Source organism: Anas acuta, chromosome 2 (assembly GCF_963932015.1).
Source record: "Anas acuta chromosome 2, bAnaAcu1.1, whole genome shotgun sequence".
NCBI classification, from domain to species: Eukaryota; Metazoa; Chordata; class Aves; order Anseriformes; family Anatidae; genus Anas; species Anas acuta.
This window is the reverse complement of record NC_088980.1, coordinates 124315017-124334357: the sequence shown is the minus strand read 5'-3', so window position 1 is coordinate 124334357 and position 19341 is coordinate 124315017. Positions and strand designations below refer to the sequence as shown.

At 36.1% G+C, this 19341-nt stretch overlaps 1 protein-coding gene across 2 annotated transcripts; it reads left to right on the top strand.

Moving 5' to 3' along the window:
• The first annotated feature begins 2479 nt into the window (after positions 1-2479).
• On the top strand, positions 2480-17370 carry LACTB2 (lactamase beta 2). 2 transcript variants are annotated; one of them, XM_068672061.1, is made up of 7 exons: positions 2480-2715; positions 3877-4040; positions 5419-5545; positions 7747-7925; positions 12328-12476; positions 14013-14090; positions 16214-17370. In XM_068672061.1, exons 1-7 carry the CDS (start codon positions 2594-2596, stop codon positions 16322-16324), a joined length of 930 nt encoding a protein of 309 aa, XP_068528162.1. In that variant the 5' UTR covers positions 2480-2593; the 3' UTR covers positions 16325-17370. The 2 variants fall into 2 exon arrangements, with proteins under 2 accessions (XP_068528162.1, XP_068528161.1); XM_068672060.1 differs by having other exon boundaries at positions 2483-2715; positions 14013-14094.
• Positions 17371-19341: the final 1971 nt, after the last annotated feature.

Below are 19341 nucleotides of genomic sequence, written 5' to 3'. Positions count from 1 at the left end.
TTGAAACTGGTAAGCTTGTGCAGGAAATGAAGACGACAAAGGAACCTGGAATTAATTCTCCAAAGGCACCCACTGCTGCCACCTACAGACGAAACAAATTCAGAGCTCCTACCCAATAATAGAACATTTATTTTACTACACCATATTAATTAATAGTAGTAAGTATTCCCCAGGCAACAGGTCTACATTTCCCTCCCCCCCCCCCCAAAAAAAAAAAATAAAAAAAAAAACTTTATTAATACAAAAACAAATTGTGTGATGTTAAAAATAACTAGTAACTTACTACTTCTCAGTTACCAACTATATGGAAAACTTCAGGTAAATCATTTTAGAAATCTTCCTAACATTTTCAGAATTTTCTTAGAAGTAGGAAACCACTGAAATACTCAATTTGGTTCTGCTTAGCTAGAACCTTCATTTAACAGTACAACAACTGGACTTTACCTAGTGAGTGAAAATGAGTTGAATATACCACCAAACCAGTATACATATGTGCTGTAAAATCAGCACAGTGGAGTACCTCAGGACTGAGTAACTTCAGGTCTAGTCACGATTTCTTATAAAGCAATATACTAGGAAATTATATGAAAAATACTGAAATATTGTGTATAAAGGTATCTTGTTTATTCTGGTAGCACACATGCACACAAAAAGGCCTCTTTCCTTCAACCTAAGGCATCCTTTTCTGCTGTCTCTATTTCATGATTTGATTAGCCTGAAAAAATAATAAATAAATAAATTATATATTTTTAAAAACAAGGCAACATCTGGGGAGGAATAATTCAGATAAACCAAAGAGCTCAGCTTGAAGGCCTAAAGATAGGGATGTCCAGTATCTGCACTGTGGTTCAGTTGCTGTCTATGGCTTTTCTGATGGCTAGCAATTAACAACTGCAATCAAAGTCCATGCCCAGGAGCAGATATTTTTAATTGCTGCACGATATAGGCCTGCACAACATGCTGCCAGCAAGCCTCATGTGCATCACAAAACAAATTGTCTGAACGGGTGATAGCAAAGTAATGCATACTGTTAGTGTAGCTGAAGGGCTGGTTAGCACTAGTGTACTAACATGCAGCTAAATTCAGACTGATGAAGTGGCCTAGAGGCAAGCACACTGGTGGTGCCTGGACAGAGAAGATGCACTGCTGCTGTCTGACATGGCAGCTGAAGGGCACTGTATGTTCTCTGACCTTGTAGGACTGCTGGAAATCTTGGGTTGTGCACTGATACCAGCAAGTGCAGCATGGCAAGGCAGGTAGTTGGGCCTGCCACCACTGCCTCGCTGCCAGGAACAACCTCTGCCTCGCTACTGCCCAGGAAGCCAAACATGTCAAATGGATCTGTGGCAGACTGAGATCTTGCTATGGGAAGAGGAGAGACATTGCATTACAGTGGGATACACCACTTTGTCATAGATGGGAAGATGCAGACCTTTATTAGCATGCTGAAGTCTTTAATAGCTAATCTCCTGGCATATATTGCATGTTACTTGCCTACGTTAGGGTATAAGCACACCAAAAAACTTTGACATTTCATGAAGTTATGAAGTTCTGTTGAAGCCATGAAGTTTTGTTTTTCAGTTCCATGCCACAGTCTGAGTTGTTTTTAACTAATCCCGAAGTGTTGGAAGTTTGCCTCTCAAGATTGCACTTGAGAATATGCACCTCTTCAGAAAGCACAGAGAATCTGTCCTGTTTTGCCCATGCAAATCCTAGAAATGGCCCCAGATCACATTTATTTTCATATAATGAGCACTTAAGAACAATTTAAATTAAAAAAATAAATAAATAAAAATAACCATGAAACTCTTTTTTGTGCTCTGTATCTTTATTATCATTTTAAAATACACATTTTTATAGATAATATATTATTTACCTCTACATATTTTAACTATTTTATTATGGCTAATGTATGGAATCATTTAAATGTATAAACAACCAGATAATATTTGAAACCAGACCTTGAAATTGCTGACATTGGTAGTAGGATGATAGTTGGACCAGGTGATCTTGAAGGTCTTTTCCAACCTTAACGATTCTATGATTCTATGAATATTGCTAAAGTTGCCTATGTTAATATTAGTTGCATTAATTTCAGGTTAAAATTTATTTATCCTTCTTTTGCAGGTACTTTACGGAGAGAACAAGCGTGCTGTACTGTCTCTAAGAATGCCAGTTGGAAAGTAATCAGGAGTTTCAGAGGGGGCGCTACATATCTGAATAGGTGAATTGTGTGGTGCAGACTGTAGAAGGCCGTTTGCAAACATATTACTATTTGTATGACAAGGACAAAATGGCCACCCAGAGCACGCTGCCCAGCCCCATGTCCCACAGGTGGCTTTAGAAGATCTCCTAGGGGCAGACTCCACAACCTCTCCTGTGGTGTCGCCACCACGAACCCATAAGGGCCGGGCTCCCCTCAGGGCCGTCCCAGGGCCCTGCGGAGGGCGGAGCGCGGGCCAGGAGGCGGTGCAGGGAGCCCGGCGGCTTCCGCCTCGCCGGTGTCGCCGCCCGGGTCGCCTTCGGTGGCCGTGAGGGGAACGGGGCCGGGCCGTGGGGTGGTGGCGGTGGGGTGGGGATCGTCGCGGCGGAGATGGTGTCGCTGCTGCCGCGCATCGAGCGGCTCTCGTCGCGCGTGGTGCGGGTGCTGGGCTGCAACCCGGGGCCCATGACTCTGCAGGGCACCAACACCTACCTGGTGGGCACCGGGCACAGGTAACGGCACCGATCCGGCGGCGGGGGAAGGGGCCGGGGCCGGGCTGCCGCCGCCCCCCGCCCCCGGCCTCTTCCCCGTCCCGTTTTGGGCCCCGTGCGCTGCCTCCGGGGAGGGAGATGAGGAGCAGGGGGAGCCGCCATCGAGCTCGTTCCCCGCTCCCTGACGACCTTTTAAAGAATAAAATTAAATAATAATAATAATAATAATAAAGCACCATTTTGGGAACCGGGCCCCCGGTGTCGAGGTCTCAGAGGGCTGCCCTTAGGCCGAAGGGGAGCGGGCAGGCAGCTCGCCACAGGCCTCGGCACTGCCCGGTGGCACAAAACCGGTCAGAGGGCACAAAATTGTGGGTTTGTGGAGCAAAACGCTGAGCCCCTTTGTAAACGGTGCTGTCACGAGGTGAAATATTATACAGGAAAGAGTCTTGGATATATTGCTTTGTGTGTGTGAAAGGATAAACCCTACCTCTCAAGTATAGCAAGCTTCAAACCCTACTTGTCAAATATAGCAAGTTTCCCGTTAAGTAATATAAACTTTGAAATTTTAGCAGGTTTGAAAATATATATATATAAACATATAGTACATTATATTTATATACATACATACTACATACAAACACATATATATATGTAAGTTGAGGGAAGCCTGCCTTCCTGGACTCCACATAGTCCAGGGTGTGGAGTGACCCAAGCATCTATAATATCTCCCCGATCCCAACCTGATCCCAATAAATGAGTGCAGAGCTCCCTGATTTTGCCTGCATTAAGCTAGACCAAATCTAGCAAAACCTTGCCTTGATTGTGGTGGGTGGGTTGGTAGCAGAGCTGTGCCTAAAAGCAAAGTTTGAATGGTGGTGTGCTCAAATAATTTAAAAAGATGCTAGAGCCAGGATGGTTCTGTGTTAGTGATGGAATTAAACTGTAATCTGATAATCCATAAGGACTGAGAATTAAAATAATGTTATGTGACTTTTAACTGGTTTAATGATTAAAAACTCATAGTAAAATTTAGATGGAGATATCCATCATTACCACAGTTACATGCAATGTCATTATTTTATTATTTTTTTTACCATTATTTAACTCATATGAGTTCTCTAAATTCTCTGTGTTCTTTTGTGTGTTTTCTTTTCCTTTTTTTTTTTTTGGGTCCATATGTAGAAGAATTCTTATTGACACTGGAGAGCCAGCTGTTCCTGAATACATTGGCTGTTTAAAACAGGCACTGTCTGAGTTCAACATCTCAATTCAAGAAATTTTAGTGACACACTGGCATCATGATCATACTGGTGGAATACCTGATATCTGCAAAAACATCCCTAGTGGTAGGCCAGAGATTTTTATGTATTGTTGAATATATGTTAGGTATGTGGCAAGAAACAAATTTTATATAGTCCTTCTGTATGTTTCAGCTGGATTATTCTTCTGGAATCTCCATGTATACCACATGTAATTTAACAGTGCTATTGTAAAGTATAGAATGAGAGCAGTGAATAATCTGAGTATCACAGTTGAAATACTACTTTTTTTTTTTCTTCAATACCTGTGCATAATGTCATAGTGAATTTTTCTTACAAGTGAATAATAAGCAGTTTACACATTATTAAAAGATGTGAGAAAAGCTTGATACTCTCTACATTGACAGTAGAGAAAAATAGAAAAAAAGTTCCTTTCTACATTGACAGTAGTGAAAAATTGACTATTAGTTTTACTTGTGTAAATCAATAAGAAATCTCTGAAAAAGAAACATGAATAACTTTGATATTTCATACAGAAGACCGTAAGAAATTACTGACAAGTTCTTAGGCCTCAAAACATTTGGAGAAGAAAGTAGGGATATGTACAGATAAATTCCGATGTAAAATGTGCATTGCATGTTGATAAGCAGTAAGAGACATTTCTCTTTTGATATCTGAGAAGAGAATAAGCAATAAAAATAAAGCAGCTCATCTTAGTTCTGTTGGACTTTGTCACTGGCTTTTGTAAAGTTGTAAAGTCATCAGGTTTTGTAAAGTTGCCAGATGCATGTCTTCAAAGAAGCCTGGGCACTACTGGAAACAACATGGGTGTCTTCGTGACAATTTTGATCCTGTCAGCTCCTGAGCGTGACAGAGAAGACTTGCAAGGGATATAAATGCCTGGTTTCTAGGTTGCCATCCATACCAAGGCATTCAGCACATAAACAGTTTGGAATGATAGACACTGAGGGAAGTTTCAGGGCAAAAAGCCTCCATTCAGTGTCAAATAAATGTTGAATAGTGCTTCTGTGACTCATAACACAGAGCTTGAGCACCAGAGTCTTAGTGCTGTTCCAGAGACTTATTTTTTGGCTCTTGATGAGTCAAGAAGGAACAACATTTGCAGAATTATTACTAATTACTGGATTAAAAAAATATTAATTACTGGATTTTTTTTCCTACTGATTTCACTAGTGCTTTTTCATCTTCAGAATTGCTCCTGGTACAGAGTAGAGTATATCAGATTCAGAGTACAGTAGTGAGACTTCACTACTCTGTAACTCTAGAAGGTTTTTTAATAAACATAAAATTACTGTTCAAAATTTCTTGCTTCAAGTTTTGCAGTGTAATAGTGTGTAATGATTAATGGTACATTTACAAAGAGTAAAAGTAATTCTGTGGAGTTAACTTCGTTAGTCACAAATTTAAAATATGAACCATTATTTTCTTTGCTTCCTTTAAACAGACTCTGAATATCGCATCTGTAAGCTTCCTCGTGTCCCTGACCGTGAAGAAATAATAGGAGAAGGAGGACATAAATATTCATATCTTAAAGATGGGGATGTGGTACAGACAGAGGGAGCCACACTCAGGTAAACACTAATTTCTGCAGCTTTGATCAATCACCTTTTTCTTCAAAATTCTGGCACATATATGTACCTTAACTTTTAATGATTGGTAATCCATAGATCTGATCCTGTCAACATTTAGTCTTGTAGGCTTCCTATCATGGTCCAGGAGGGTATGCTTACCCAGAGAAGTTGTTCTAATGAATGAGTATCAGGCAGGAATCAGCCTTTAGTCTTTGGCCTCGCCAGAGAAATGAAGAATATTTCCCTTGAAAAATAATTCCTTAGGAAAAAATCATACAGCATTTTATGTAATTTCTCATTACTCAAGTAGTCGTGATATAAAATTAATACCTTTGGGGATGTTTATGTTGGAAAGATGGAAAAGGTAAAATATTTCCAAAGGAGACATTAAAACAAATATTTAGCATTGAAACGTTAAATTTTAATCCTTTTAGCTGTCAGGTTCTTGCAAGGTACCAGCTGGGAGAAAATTCTTCCCAGGGAGCACATTGCCTATCTTGTTTGCATGAATGAGTCTAAAACGAATGCTACCCTCTGTCACACAGGCACCAAAAAAAATCGTTGCTCATTCTGTCTCCAGAATTCTTTCATCAACAAGGCATTACTCTTCTCAGGACAAATTTTGCTTGTTTTGTTCAGTTTAGATGTGAATTATATCCCACTTGTAGAACATGCAACTGGCTGACCAGAAGAAAAGCTGTAAAGATAAAGGTTTAGTTTGACCAAAAGCGTTTTATTTTTTAAGCTTAAAACAAAATACACAGAGTAGGCATAAAAATATTGAAGACATAACTACTGTGAGTATTGGGACATAATCAACTTACAGATGGAAAACAATTTGACTCCAAGCAAGGCAGGGGCAATACGTTTTGAAGTTTGCAGTTATGCAACCAAATTTCAAGCTTGGCTAAAAGCAAATAATCTCAACTGGTTGTTTAGTTGATACTTTAAAGATAGATGTCCATCCCATTGGTTCTAAAATAACAATATCTGCATGTTACATTTCATGTTACAGTTAGCAACCTTCAAGTTCTAAAGGAGGTGTGTCAGGATGCATTGGGTTCTTATTTGTTTGTTTTTAACATGTTAATAATGAAATTTCCAGGTGAAGTTTCATAAGGAACTGGAAGATACCACCTCCCACAAAGGCAAGGTGTAACCTATCAAACTGATTTTATGTTGCCTCAGCAGAGCAACATACTCACATACTTTCTGCTGAACACCATGTTCCATAAGAGGTGGGAGTCATTGCAACACACAGTGGTGTGCCACTGGCCTCCCAGCCCTGCACTGACTTGGCTGGGTGCTGTTTAGCTTTGGCTTGTACACCACTCTTGGCACCAGCTCTGTAAATTCATAGTCTCTGCTTTGATGCAGTGATTTTGATTGATTCTGTTGAATTTTAGTGATGCTGGTCCAAGTTGCATGTTTTCAGCTTGGATCAGAAGGCCTTCTGTCTTTTGAAAACTAGTGCAAGGATACTGCAGTGCAGCTCCATAGTAGCTCGGGTATACTATACAGATATCAACTGTTTTCTAATGTGTTATTCGTTCCAGGTGAGGGGTCCTAAGTCCGTACCTTTTGGATGTTTCATGACTTGCACATAGAACAGCTAAAAGACCACAATTCCTTGTATTTTAAGGTTCCACTCCACTGTGTTATGGGACTTTCAGAGTAAAATAAATTTTGGGAGACAGATTTTTATTTGGGTTGGGTCCAGTAGTATACAGTGAATTTCCAAAAGAATTAGCAAAATCACCCTTACCGTCTTTTGCCAAATACAATGTATATGTCATGAGCTTTACACTTTTCAATCTAGAAATAACGTCATTTTTTTCTTTCTTAAAGCATCAGAGTAAAGCCCTCTGTATGACAAATTTTACATGATTAGCAAGCTACCTTAATGTAATTTTTTAAGTGTCATGTAATTCAGTGTATATTAGTGATGATGATACGTGTTCTCTACATGGCCTAAGAAAATGAACTGTAGTTAGACAAAATGATACTCTGTTTACATTGACCTTCTGAGTACTACACTTTCAATCTGACTTTCTTGGTAGTATACTGTTTCTCATTCTTCTTGTAGACTACTCTGTAGGTGTATCATTTTATCATTGTTTCTTCTTTATCATTGAAAATTAAGCTAGAAGTTCTGTATGACTGGTGTATGAAAAACTTACACTTTCATTGTTCTTCTTTAGAGTTTTACATACGCCTGGGCACACTGATGACCATATGATTTTACATCTAGAAGAAGAAAATGCTATATTTTCTGGTGACTGTATATTAGGGGAAGGAACAACAGTAATTGAAGACCTGTATGATTACATGAAAACTTTGAAAAGGCTATTAGAAATGAAGCCAGATTTAATATATCCAGGTTAGTTGTTCTATTTTGAACTGCTCTATATTACTATATAAACTGTATCTTCTCTAAGGACTCTTACTACGTCAAACATCATTATTAATGTCACAACTACGGTTTATTACTTAATGTACTGCTAGCACTAAGCTATGCCGACTTAATAGCATGGAGTTTTGCAAGACTTAAAAATCTTTCAGCGATAGATGTCTTTCTTTCCTGTGATTTCTCCCTCTGAAGGTGAACAGATTATGCTTCTGTATTAAAAGCATACAGAGGCCAGGATGTTTTACTGTAGGAACCATACAGAAAATTGGGTTTACTTATATTAAACTATCCATGACCCTTAGTGTTACCCTGGAAGAGAAAAACGATAGTTGTTCTTTTGGTCCTCTGCAGCCCTACGTACACTGCCAATGTGGGTAGCTTTTTTTAGTAATGTTTTTAGGAGTGTTTGTAGTAGTAGTTAGTAGTAATAGCGTAGTTAGTAGTAATAGCGTAGTTAGTAGTAATAGCGTAGTTAGTAGTAGCAGTGTTAGTTTTTTGTTGTGTTAGTAATGTCTTTGAGAGAGAGATCTATCTTTTGCAACACAGATTAATCACAAATTCATCTTGAGAGGCTGCAGAACTGTCAAATGGTTATCTTAGTTAATGACTTAGCTCAAATTTGAACGAGAGCCAAGAGGTCGAACATCATGTTCTAAAAATAAATTGCTGATTCATTCGGTCTATGACATTGCTTTTCATTTTCTCTTCTTATCTCCCCCAAACCTTGGGAATGCATTTAATTTTCATATAAGCCGTGTGTCTATTTGACAAGATTGGATTTTAAGAATTCTTTATGTAACTAAGGTTTAAGCTCCTCATTTTCTTTTCAGAGCTACATCTCAGGGTTTTTTCAGACCTTTTCCATTTCATCTTTTTCAACTAGCCATTCTGAGTGACTCTCTATTCTCATTTCTGTCTTCCTCCATTAACCATCTATGCTTAACCTACATAGCCAAATCTCTTTTGTGTTCATTTTTAAAATACACTTCTTCTGGAGTAGGTGTTCAAGTGCTTTAAGATCTAAGATCATAAAAATGCTTAGTTATGGGTGGTTTTTTTGAATGCTATTTAAGAAAAATACCATTCTATGTATTCCATGGATGTGGAGGCTGACACAGAAATAGAATTTATAGTAATTGACTAAACTAGTGGTAAAAGGAAGAATATTTTAGCCTCCTGAGTCTCAATCTATTAATGAATGAAATGTTCTGCTTTCTTAAATATCTGGAAGGCATAATCTGTTCCTTCATTTGATTTCTGTCTGCCAAAACCCTATACCCCAAATTCTACTTGGTTTATCAGTTTTATCTGTTGCTTTTCACTTCTTCTTAGTCATTATTTATCTGGATTACACATTCACCAAGGTTGAATATTTGTCCCACTTACCTGTAACTGTTTGCTACACTGTTTTAAATGTTTTCATGTTGTACTTGCAGTTCGGAAGACAGTAGGGCATTATGCCATTCCTTTGATAAGTAGCTAAGCATTGAGATGGTTTGAAGCTAACTTTGTTTCTTTATCCATGCATCACAACGTGTACGTACAATTGTGTAAAAGATAACTACTGCCAAGTCAAAACAATTGTTTGTATGATTAGTGTGTAGTACAATAAAATTATAACTATAGCAGAAGGCAGTTTGTTTTGCCAATACATTCTGTATAACCTCAATACCTTGGTTTTACTGCAGTTTTAGATCTTCACAATTCTTGTATCATCTCTTTTCCCTGTCCATGCTTTAGCACTGACATTGCAGTTTGAGAAATAGATGTAGGAGAGCATGAATTTTTGTAACAAGGTGATTGCTGGCTAGGTGTTAGTAGCAGAACTTTGCCAATCCTATACTTTTCCTGTTTTTTGTTTACTTATTGTTTGTTTGTTTGTTTTTGTTTTTAATTGAATGTGGAAATTGCTTCTGGCAAAGTACTCATTACAATCTATTTTACTGTTCATAGCTGAGAATCCATGGGAAGAGAAAAGGGTGTTTTAGCCACCAGAGGGCTCCCTAACCTGTAATAATAAACAGTGTTACTTGATAATACAGAAAAAAATGGTAGTTAGGAGTCTGTGCAAGATTTCATGGACCAATTATTTTCTTCAGTTTTATTCTTTGTGCTGTAATTTCTCATGTATAAACTTAGAGAACCTATATGTATTCACAGGGTACTATAAGAATAAATAGTTGCTGCTTTTTTTTTCTTCTATACAAGACCTGGAATAGACAGAGGTCTCAAATAATAGGAAGCTGTCTGATGCAACATCTAAGTTAATATTGGAAAGATGGTTGTATTGTAAGATCTGTTTAAAATTCTCAGAAATATTTAAAGTACATGTGGATAATTATTTATTTGTGAAGTTAACTATGCTGCTGTCCACAGCAGCATACTTAGTTACATTAATATAGCATAACTTAGTTACATTAATATGCAGTGTTTCACACTGAATGCAGTGTGAAAGATCCACACCTAAATTTAAAACAAGCTTTCTGACGTAGTTTTAATACCCGTATGTGCGTATGAAATGCCTGTAGACCATGTGGCATAGTCAATATGGCATTCTGTTACCTTTACAACATGTGGGTTCCATTCCAGATACTGACACTGGTCTTGTAGGCTCAGTAAGTTAAATCACTGGGAAGTGTAGAAACCGGTTTTAAGACAGCCTTGTGATTCCATGGGCAAGCCATAATTTTGAATACTTTGATGTGACTTCTGTCATTAGAGAATGACAGAAGAGAATGGACAGTTACCATTCCAGTGTCTTTTTTGTATATCTTAATGTTTTTCTAAATTTAAACTTCTGTTTTTATGAATGGCTACATACTTACTAAACATACTGTTACCAAATATACTGTATTTTATTTTGTAAGGAACAATAGCTTCAGATTAAATATATTTGAAATAATTAAATATATGTGCTCGTGACAGTATAGCTTTATATTTATTTATAATACTATCTTTGGCTCAGGATACACTTCAATGTACATTTTTAACATCAAGTCTGCTGAAATGAGTGTATAAGTTAAGATATGCATAAGTATTTTTGACTCTTGTAAATGATAGATTCATCTGATATTATTTTTTATTTCACAAATATCATGAAAAATTGTTTACTCATTTTCTATAAGCTGCCTGTCCTCAGGCAAAATAAGCCATAAATTAAAATGTCTTCAAGTTTAAAACTTCATTTAGTCAGTCAACCCAAAACTATAAGCAATGAATATAATGATTTTTTAAATGTAGTCTAAGAGAGTCAAAATAAATTGATTTGGATGATACCCAATAATTTCTAAAAGACAGTTATTTTTACCGTAGTTGCTGTCCTATTCATGTTATAAAAAAAATTACTTAGAGTTTAGTCAGGCAGAGATGGAAGTTGCTGCTGCTAGTTCAGGTGAGGTATACAGGGAAAAAAAAACAGGAAACGTTGCTGTAAAAAGCATGTGATAAATATTCACGCAACACTGCAAGTAAAGTTGTCCATAAGTAAATCATAAAGTTTAATTTGTGCGCGTGTAATTCCCGTATCTGAAAAATATCTTGATTTCATCTGTTATTTATCGTATCATGAGGCAGTATTTCATTTTCCACAAAGGCTGGTGATTTATCAGTTAAGACTTTTTCTAATTTTATTCAAAGACCTTTCAATGATTCTCATCTGCCTCAGTAAGTCCAGGAAAAAGCATGTGCATCTTGTTTATTACCTAGCCAGATCCACAGTGTTCAACATGTAGCCTTTCATGTGCATTGCTTCTTCCTGCCCTGGCACGTTGGGATTGTCGCACTGGTTTTTGATTATATGTGCAAACATGTATGTAGGGGAGTAAAGTATAGTGTGTGAGTGAGTTGTGAAGATCTGTACTGGAAAATTTATCTGTCACAATGTTACTTCCCTCGCCTCTGTGTTTGCTGGAGTTAGTTATCCTCCACAACAGGAACAGTGATAAAATACAGGAGTCTTTGCCTCAGCCATTATTCTGCAGAGACCAGTATCAGTTTAAGTCATCAATATCAGTATTCTCTGGGGGGTGTGAGTCAGGGAGAGGTGATATAAAAATCTGACTCTCAAATCTATTCAGTAGTAAACTCCTTTTTCCTTTTTTCTTTATTGACTAATCTTTATCTAAGTCTTTCCTTGCTTTCCTTATACCACTGGAAGTATTCCTTTTCCAAATTCAGACTTTTTAAGATCTTCTAATTCCCCCTTTCCATCTTTATCCTATTCAAGTGCAGAATGTGATGCAGACACTCAATTTAGTCTATTTATATGAAAAAAAATACTACCATAGTTTACATAAGAATGAGTCAATTATTCGATAGCATACTTAATTCCAAATGTAAGTAATACCACTTTGGTACGTGTGTTTCAATTTAGGTCATGGCCCAGTAGTACGTGATGCAAACACTAGAATTCAAGGATACATATCTCACCGAACTGCTCGTGAAAAGCAAATTCTGAATGTTTTCCAGAAGAATGTTGGAAAATCATTTACATCCTCAGAGCTCCTAAGTATGGTATACAAGGTAATTCTTGATTAAAAGATTTTAGATTAAACTAAAGAAATTGAGGTTATGTTCATAAAATAGTGTGTGGCAGCCTAAGTATTTGGGTGAATATCATGGTACCTTTTTAAAAAGAAGAAAAAAGCTTTAAAAGATTTCTGCTTGTTCAAAATGCATGTGACTGCCTTGGATTGGGACCGAGATGATTGTCAAATATTTCTTCTTTCACTATTTAGATGGTCCTGAGTTTTGTTTCACAGGACCAAACAAAAATACAGTTGTAGTGCTTGGTTTCAAGTGGAAATTACAAGATGACTGTTAATGGTTGATATGTCAAAGTGTGTTTGGAGGCTCCTGACAGATTGGTTGGAACGTGTAGTTCCTGATTAATTGACTTGCACTTTCACAGAGATGGGTATTGCTCTCAGAAGTCAGGTAGCAGTCATTAGACAGGCATAAAAGTCCTTGTTTGCTACTTCATTCCTCATGTAACCTCAGTAATTTGAACATATGGTAAGGGGATTGTCCCTTCTAGCGAACAGAGTTCAGAGAGATGCAGCATAAGCTTCAGAAGATGTCGTAGTTGACAATGGCTGTGCTGTGTGAAGAGGTCTATAACAGCTTCACAGCTCGTTTTTTCATGGTTCTACTAATTCCTAGATTCCAAAGGAGTGACTACAAGTCACACTGAACATTCTGAAGTGCTGATGTACCATTAACTGTGGCTGTTTAGTTCTTGCAGTTTTCCTGCCTGAAATACTGCAGTTTTTAAGTACGTACGTAGCTGTTCACATGCTTCTGTAAATCAAAAACCATTTTTCCTGTCATTATCAGATAAGACTGGTTTTTTCAGTACTACTACAGCTTTAACGTAAAAAATGTCAGAGCTTTTTAAAGATTTGCAATTTATTGAGACAGTTTTCTGAGGATTTCTTCTGACAGACTCGTGTTATTCGGAGAAGAACTTCTGTAATTTTCAAAAAGGATATTTTACTTAGATTATGCTGGATAAAGGAATTTTGAGAAATATTGTTTGTTGTTACTTTCTTAGCACTGAATTTTTTTAAGATACGCTTTGTCCTCCTGAAACTGTTTGCGTACTGATTTACAAATACTAACTGTTAAAGGACATTTAAACTCATGCAAGTAGTATCATGAAATAGAAGTAATATAGGTATCTGGAGAAAGGCCTCTTTAAATTTGTCATTAAAACCTATGGAAAAATGCTCAGCTACACCAACAACCCAGTGCCGACTAAGTTCAGTAGAACACAGTTGAGTTGGCCAAAGTCTGGATAATAGAAGCGCATGATGCAAAACTTAAGAACAGTAAACAAAAATGTGTTATTAGGCTACTAGTTTAAATGGTGCAAAATTGGTTTACGTATTCTATGCTTTTGTCACTGTACATGTAAAACTAACTGAATGTTCAACATAGTAATTCAGAAGAGGAAAATCTATGTTAATAAGCCACGATTTCCATATATTGAAAAAAATCATTGGCCAATATTGAAAGATATTTAAACAAGTACAAAACTCATATTTGTATTCCCCTTAGGACATTCCTGAAAATTTACTGCTAGCAGCAGAAAAAAACCTCCTAGTCCACTTGAAGAAGTTGGAAAAAGAAGGAAAAGTGTGTAAGTTGTGGGTAGTGGGGTGTAGGGGTGTAAGGACAGTCATTTTCATTTCAATCTTCTGTGTCCAGGGTGGGGGGAGAGGGAAGGGTCAGAGTCTAATAATATAAATAATATATTTTTTTCTCATTATATCTGTTTATTTTAATGATAAATCGGGTAGTAGGCTCAGTATTGGTTCGAAAACAGAGATTTTTTTAAAATAATAATAATAGTAGCATGATTTTTATTCCAAGAAAATAGATTAGAATCATGCAAGCAGTTATTTTTATCAAGGTTTGGAAAATAATGGTTTTAAGCGTAGTTTGTACAGAATGCCATTGAAGCTTACCAACGTGATACTGCACCAGCAGTAATTAAATGTGATCTCAGTTGTTGGTTATTGACATACATTATTGAGCCTAGACCTACACATTTCTCCAACTTGGCTGTACAAGATTGCTCCAGGGTATCAGATGCTATGGATTAAACTTATCCCTTCCCTTTCACTGCTGGGGTAGTTTAAGCAGCAACATTTTCTGTTTAGATGAAATAGTGGGTAAATTAACTTTCTTTTTACACATAGACTTGCAGTCTTTGATACAAAAGACTGTCTCCATTTTAAACGTTAAGGAATTGATTTGTCTGAGGAAGCTAGTGACTTTCATCTCTTTAAGCCAGTTTTGCTCAGAACTTTTCATGTTTACTGGGCAAAAATCACTCAGTTTTCCTCAGAAATCACCTTTGAAATTTGAAGAGAGAGCAGATAGGGAGCTTCAGTCAGATACCTGTTCACAAAGTAGCAACTGCTTGAAACAATTAACAAGTAATTGAGTAATATGAAATAATATATATATGTATATATATGAGGATATATATGAAGTACTAGAGAATATACTAATCAGAGGAATTATTGTGGTTCTTTTACTCGAGCTGGAGGTCCTTGAGTTGGAGCTGCATACTCCAGCTTTCCCAGAAGCACAAGAATTACCTTTTAAAGTTTTTTGGTTTGGTTTGGTTTTTAATCTTCAATTTGTGTTCATGGAGAAGGAAGAAAGCAATCTCATCAGAACACTTGGGAGTTTCTTGTGATTATCTCAACGGTGTGGAAACAGTTGCTAACTTTTTCAATACAATCTTAGACCCAGTTCTGTAATACACACTTAACATCATGTGACCGCTGTTGGTTTTTCAGTTCAAATTAAGGACATCTGTTAAGGAAAATTGATTCTATTGGTTCTGAGCATGTAGCATAGAAATGCTTGCATACTCACTTTACATGCTCATTTGGCTTTGATACAATGTCCTTACAAGCTAGTCTGAGTTGCAGTATTTCAGGTTTTGTTCTCATTATGGAAGACTTGAGCTGCAGTCATAACACTGTTTGCTTAATTTTCACAAAATATTTTCCCAAAGAAACATGTTGTCAATGTTGGTAATAAATGTGACAGCCATATTCCACTGTTACTGGAGAGCTACTCCATGCAAATTATGGCCATATGCTGTCTGCTGCAGTCATTAATTCACCACTACATTCTAGGGATTGCAGTTTATGTGGGTACATAACTTTTAAAGCTACAATTAGGAGTGATAACTGCCTTTAATGATTTACTTTTCTCACTTCTAACAGAAAAATAATGCCTTATATACAGGAGCATGGCACAATATGTGCATTTAACTTTCTCCCATATTTGGATGATTGTCATTGTTTTGCATTTTTAAAAGACCGCTGCTGATGAAAAAGAAATAATTTAATAGTTGCTAATTTAGCAGCACCTTTTTTCTCTCAAGTTCATAAATTTCAGAAAATGTAGCAAGTGCTACATCAAATTTATTAATAATCTAGAAATGTTAATATCCTGAACTTAAAACAACTGTAGGATTATTAAACCCTTTTTTATTACTTATGCTTTATATCACTAGAAGTTACACTGTGATACAGATAATGTTTATTAGCTTCCATTAAAATTCAGCACTGGCCTGAAGGAAAGTATTTTAATAGACAAGCTGGTAGAGTTTAATTTTTTAAAATGACATACACAGAAATGTATACATGTACAAGTTAAGGTTCAGGTAGTCTAATGTTTATACACAGCATGTAAGTGTTAATTCGTGAATAATCTGGTCTTTTTTTCCTTAACAGTACGTGATGCATCTCCCAACTTCAGATGGAGAAACAATTTATAACTTACACAAGATTGCTCAAAAACGTTCTCAATCTGCACAGTTGCTGTATGAAAAAACAGAAAAATGATTGCAGATGACATGTAAAATAAAAATTAATTCTTCTTTCATTTAAAAAAGTACTAACAATTTAAAAACAATGTTACAGTCAGTTAAATGATAATTTTCATATTCTACTTTATGGGAATTTAAAAATTTATAGGTACTGAGGTTAATAAAATAGAATGACTTTGAAGAACTGAGTGTTACCTCTGGTATAAAATGCCAATCTGTATCATTGGTCACAGAAGACAAATAGCAAAGCCTATTATATTATAAACTTAATAAATCAAAGATATAAAAAATCTGTAGTAAAAAGAAAAGATTTGAAACTAAAGTTGTTTGCATTTGCCTGTGCCTTTAAAAAGTGTCTTTTTAATAATTTACCTGTAAATTCTAAAAAACAACCAATTTTTGTTAACAGGTGGAAATGCTGGGGTTTTTTGTTTGTTTGATTGTTTTTTTTAAATTTATGTGCCTGTGAACATTTTTGCTGGTTACTCACTGAAATATGTTTTAACAAATGCTGAAAGTACTTCCAGACTTCTCTGTTTTCTCAGGCAAACATGATTTCTGTGAAATTAATTCAAGAGATTAATCATTAATTTTAACCAATTAATGTTAAAAAAAAAGATGCACAAAGTTAGGGCAGACAAATTCTATCTTCTAAATTTCTTCTAAGAAAGGGATTAAAAAGCTGTGTAAATTGACATACCTATTGTGCACCATATGAGGTTAAGTTTTTCTATCACTTTATAACTAACAAGCTTCAAATTTTGCTATTAACTCCATTTAAACTACAAATATTTTAACTAAAGGTTGTATTTGATTGTAAAATACTGTATAGTGTGTTAAAATGCAGTGCTTGAAAATGAATTAAACTTACAGTTCAGTTTTCCATGTAGCTTAAGCTTTCAGAATAATGTATAAATATTTGCATTACTTTGTGTATTTAAAATGTGTGAGTTTCTTATGATTTATACACTCTTTTAATGCTGGTCCAACTTAAAAAAAAAAATGAGATATGAGATGTTTAAAGGTACCGAAGACAAATACATGTCCTTGAAAACCTTTCAAGTCCAGTCCCTTCATTTGTGCTTGGGTACTTTGAATAGGCATGGCTTAAGAGTTTTCATTATCTTATGAAGTTGATAGCATTTGCACTGATATCTGAGCCAGATCCAATATAAAAATAAACCCAGGAACAGTGATCCAAAGCTGAAAACATATTCTGAAGTAATAACAAACCACTGAAGAGGGGAAGTGTTAGCTTTCTGCTCTATAAAATGATGCTTTTTGTAAACTTTCTCCATCTGATTTTCAACCACATCGTGATTTTTGTTTGCTTTCTGTGCCGTGCCATTTTATAGTCTTTTTCAGGTATACTATTCCTAGTTTTTTCTTCCTTATATGTTTTCTGTTTACTTTTCCTACTTTTGTATTTTTCATATTTTATTTATATATACATATATATTATAAACATAAAAATACAAATATATAATTTTGTGTTACTTCTGTATGTTCTATCTTCCAGTACAAACACTTCGTTTTTTCTTCTGCCTCCCACAAACACTATTTTTTCTCAGTTCTTTTTGGTTTATTTCTCTCTTCATAATTACTCAGAAGCTTTCATGTAGACTTCTTGCCATTAATAATAATTATTTTTCTGTACTTCATGAATGTTTGCTAACCCTTTTCATTGCAAGGAATGAAAAGGTAATTATCATTTCTTTTCTTTTTTAAAAAGCTAATTCACATGCTCTGAATTATGACATTTTGCACAGAAATGTAAGTGGAATGGTACAGTTTTCTGTCATGAGGGGAAGCTTGAGTACCTACAACCAGAGGCTAATAGCCAGAACCTGATATGAAGTGGTGATGTCTCATTACTTTCCCAAGCTAAAGAAGTCTAATGGCAGCCTAAATGTCACCGAACCTTTTTCCTCTGGTTTACTGTATTTTGTTTTAAATACATGGAAACGACTTCACTACTGAGTTAAAGCATCTTTGGAATTTGCAGACAGTGAAGAAAGAGATACGATGCAAATCAGAGAACTACATGTTCCATGCTGTGATGCAGCAAACACCTAAAATTCTCAGAAGATGACAGAAATTGCAGTTTAACCAGACTTGACTTGTCATTCATGATCATATATGGTGTCTGAAATTTTAAAAGCAGGGATTGCAGTTACTAAGATGTATACATACAGTGAAGGATACTTGCAACTGCTATGACATGTTGTAAAAGTCTTAAGACTCCTTGTTGACTGAGATTTTAAGTCAGAAGGAATGTGTATTTAAAAATAGAACAGTAATGTAAGCTATATGCCATGTATGTATAAAAATGGGGATTAGCCTACTTACATCCCTTGCATTTGACTACATTCATCTGTCCAGAATGCATTGAAAGTTAAGAATAAAAATAAGAGAAGGGGCGAATTCTGTCTGATCAAGATGGAAGGGCAAATGTTGTTCAATGCATTAACTTTATAAACAGCCAGGGACAGACTATTGAAGAACAAATTTGCTTTCCAGCTTTCCTGGCAGCTAGTTTTAAGATACATTCCTGAGAGACAGAATACAAAAAGGTAGGTTTATTAGTTTTAAGAGCTAGGAAAGAATTTTGTTAGAAGTTATACCCCTTTCAGGTTTTCTATTTCTTACTAATTTTATATTTATTGTAAAATGTCATTCTTGGTTATATTTTTAAGCATATTTGACGATGGAAAGGCTTCCAAATAGGAAGGGCATTGTTCTGTTTGTATCTGTTACTTCTGGTACAGTAATGTGGTTACTACCAAATCCTCTACAGACTTGCAACCTGCAACAGATTTTGGATTGTCAGGAATTTCCTTCCTAAGTTGTGTGATCATTATGAAGCCTAGTCTTTCAATACATGGAAATCTGGAAAGAAACGTGGCAAACATAGACCGGCAGCCCACTGGCAAGAGGGAGACTAAGGACTGACAGGCAACAGTCTCAAGCATTTTAGATCATCACACTTTTCCTAAGGTGCCATCAGAAACATCATATGGCAGAAGAGGGAAC

Coding starts and splice junctions, on each gene's coding strand:
- LACTB2 (XM_068672061.1), top strand. CDS start 2,594: ATGGTGTCGCTGCTGCCGCGCATCGAGCGGCTCTCGTCGCGCGTGGTG. Junction 2,716..3,876: donor CTGGTGGGCACCGGGCACAG/GTAACGGCACCG, acceptor GTCCATATGTAG/AAGAATTCTTATTGACACTG. Junction 14,091..16,213: donor AGTTGGAAAAAGAAGGAAAA/GTGTGTAAGTTG, acceptor TTTCCTTAACAG/TACGTGATGCATCTCCCAAC.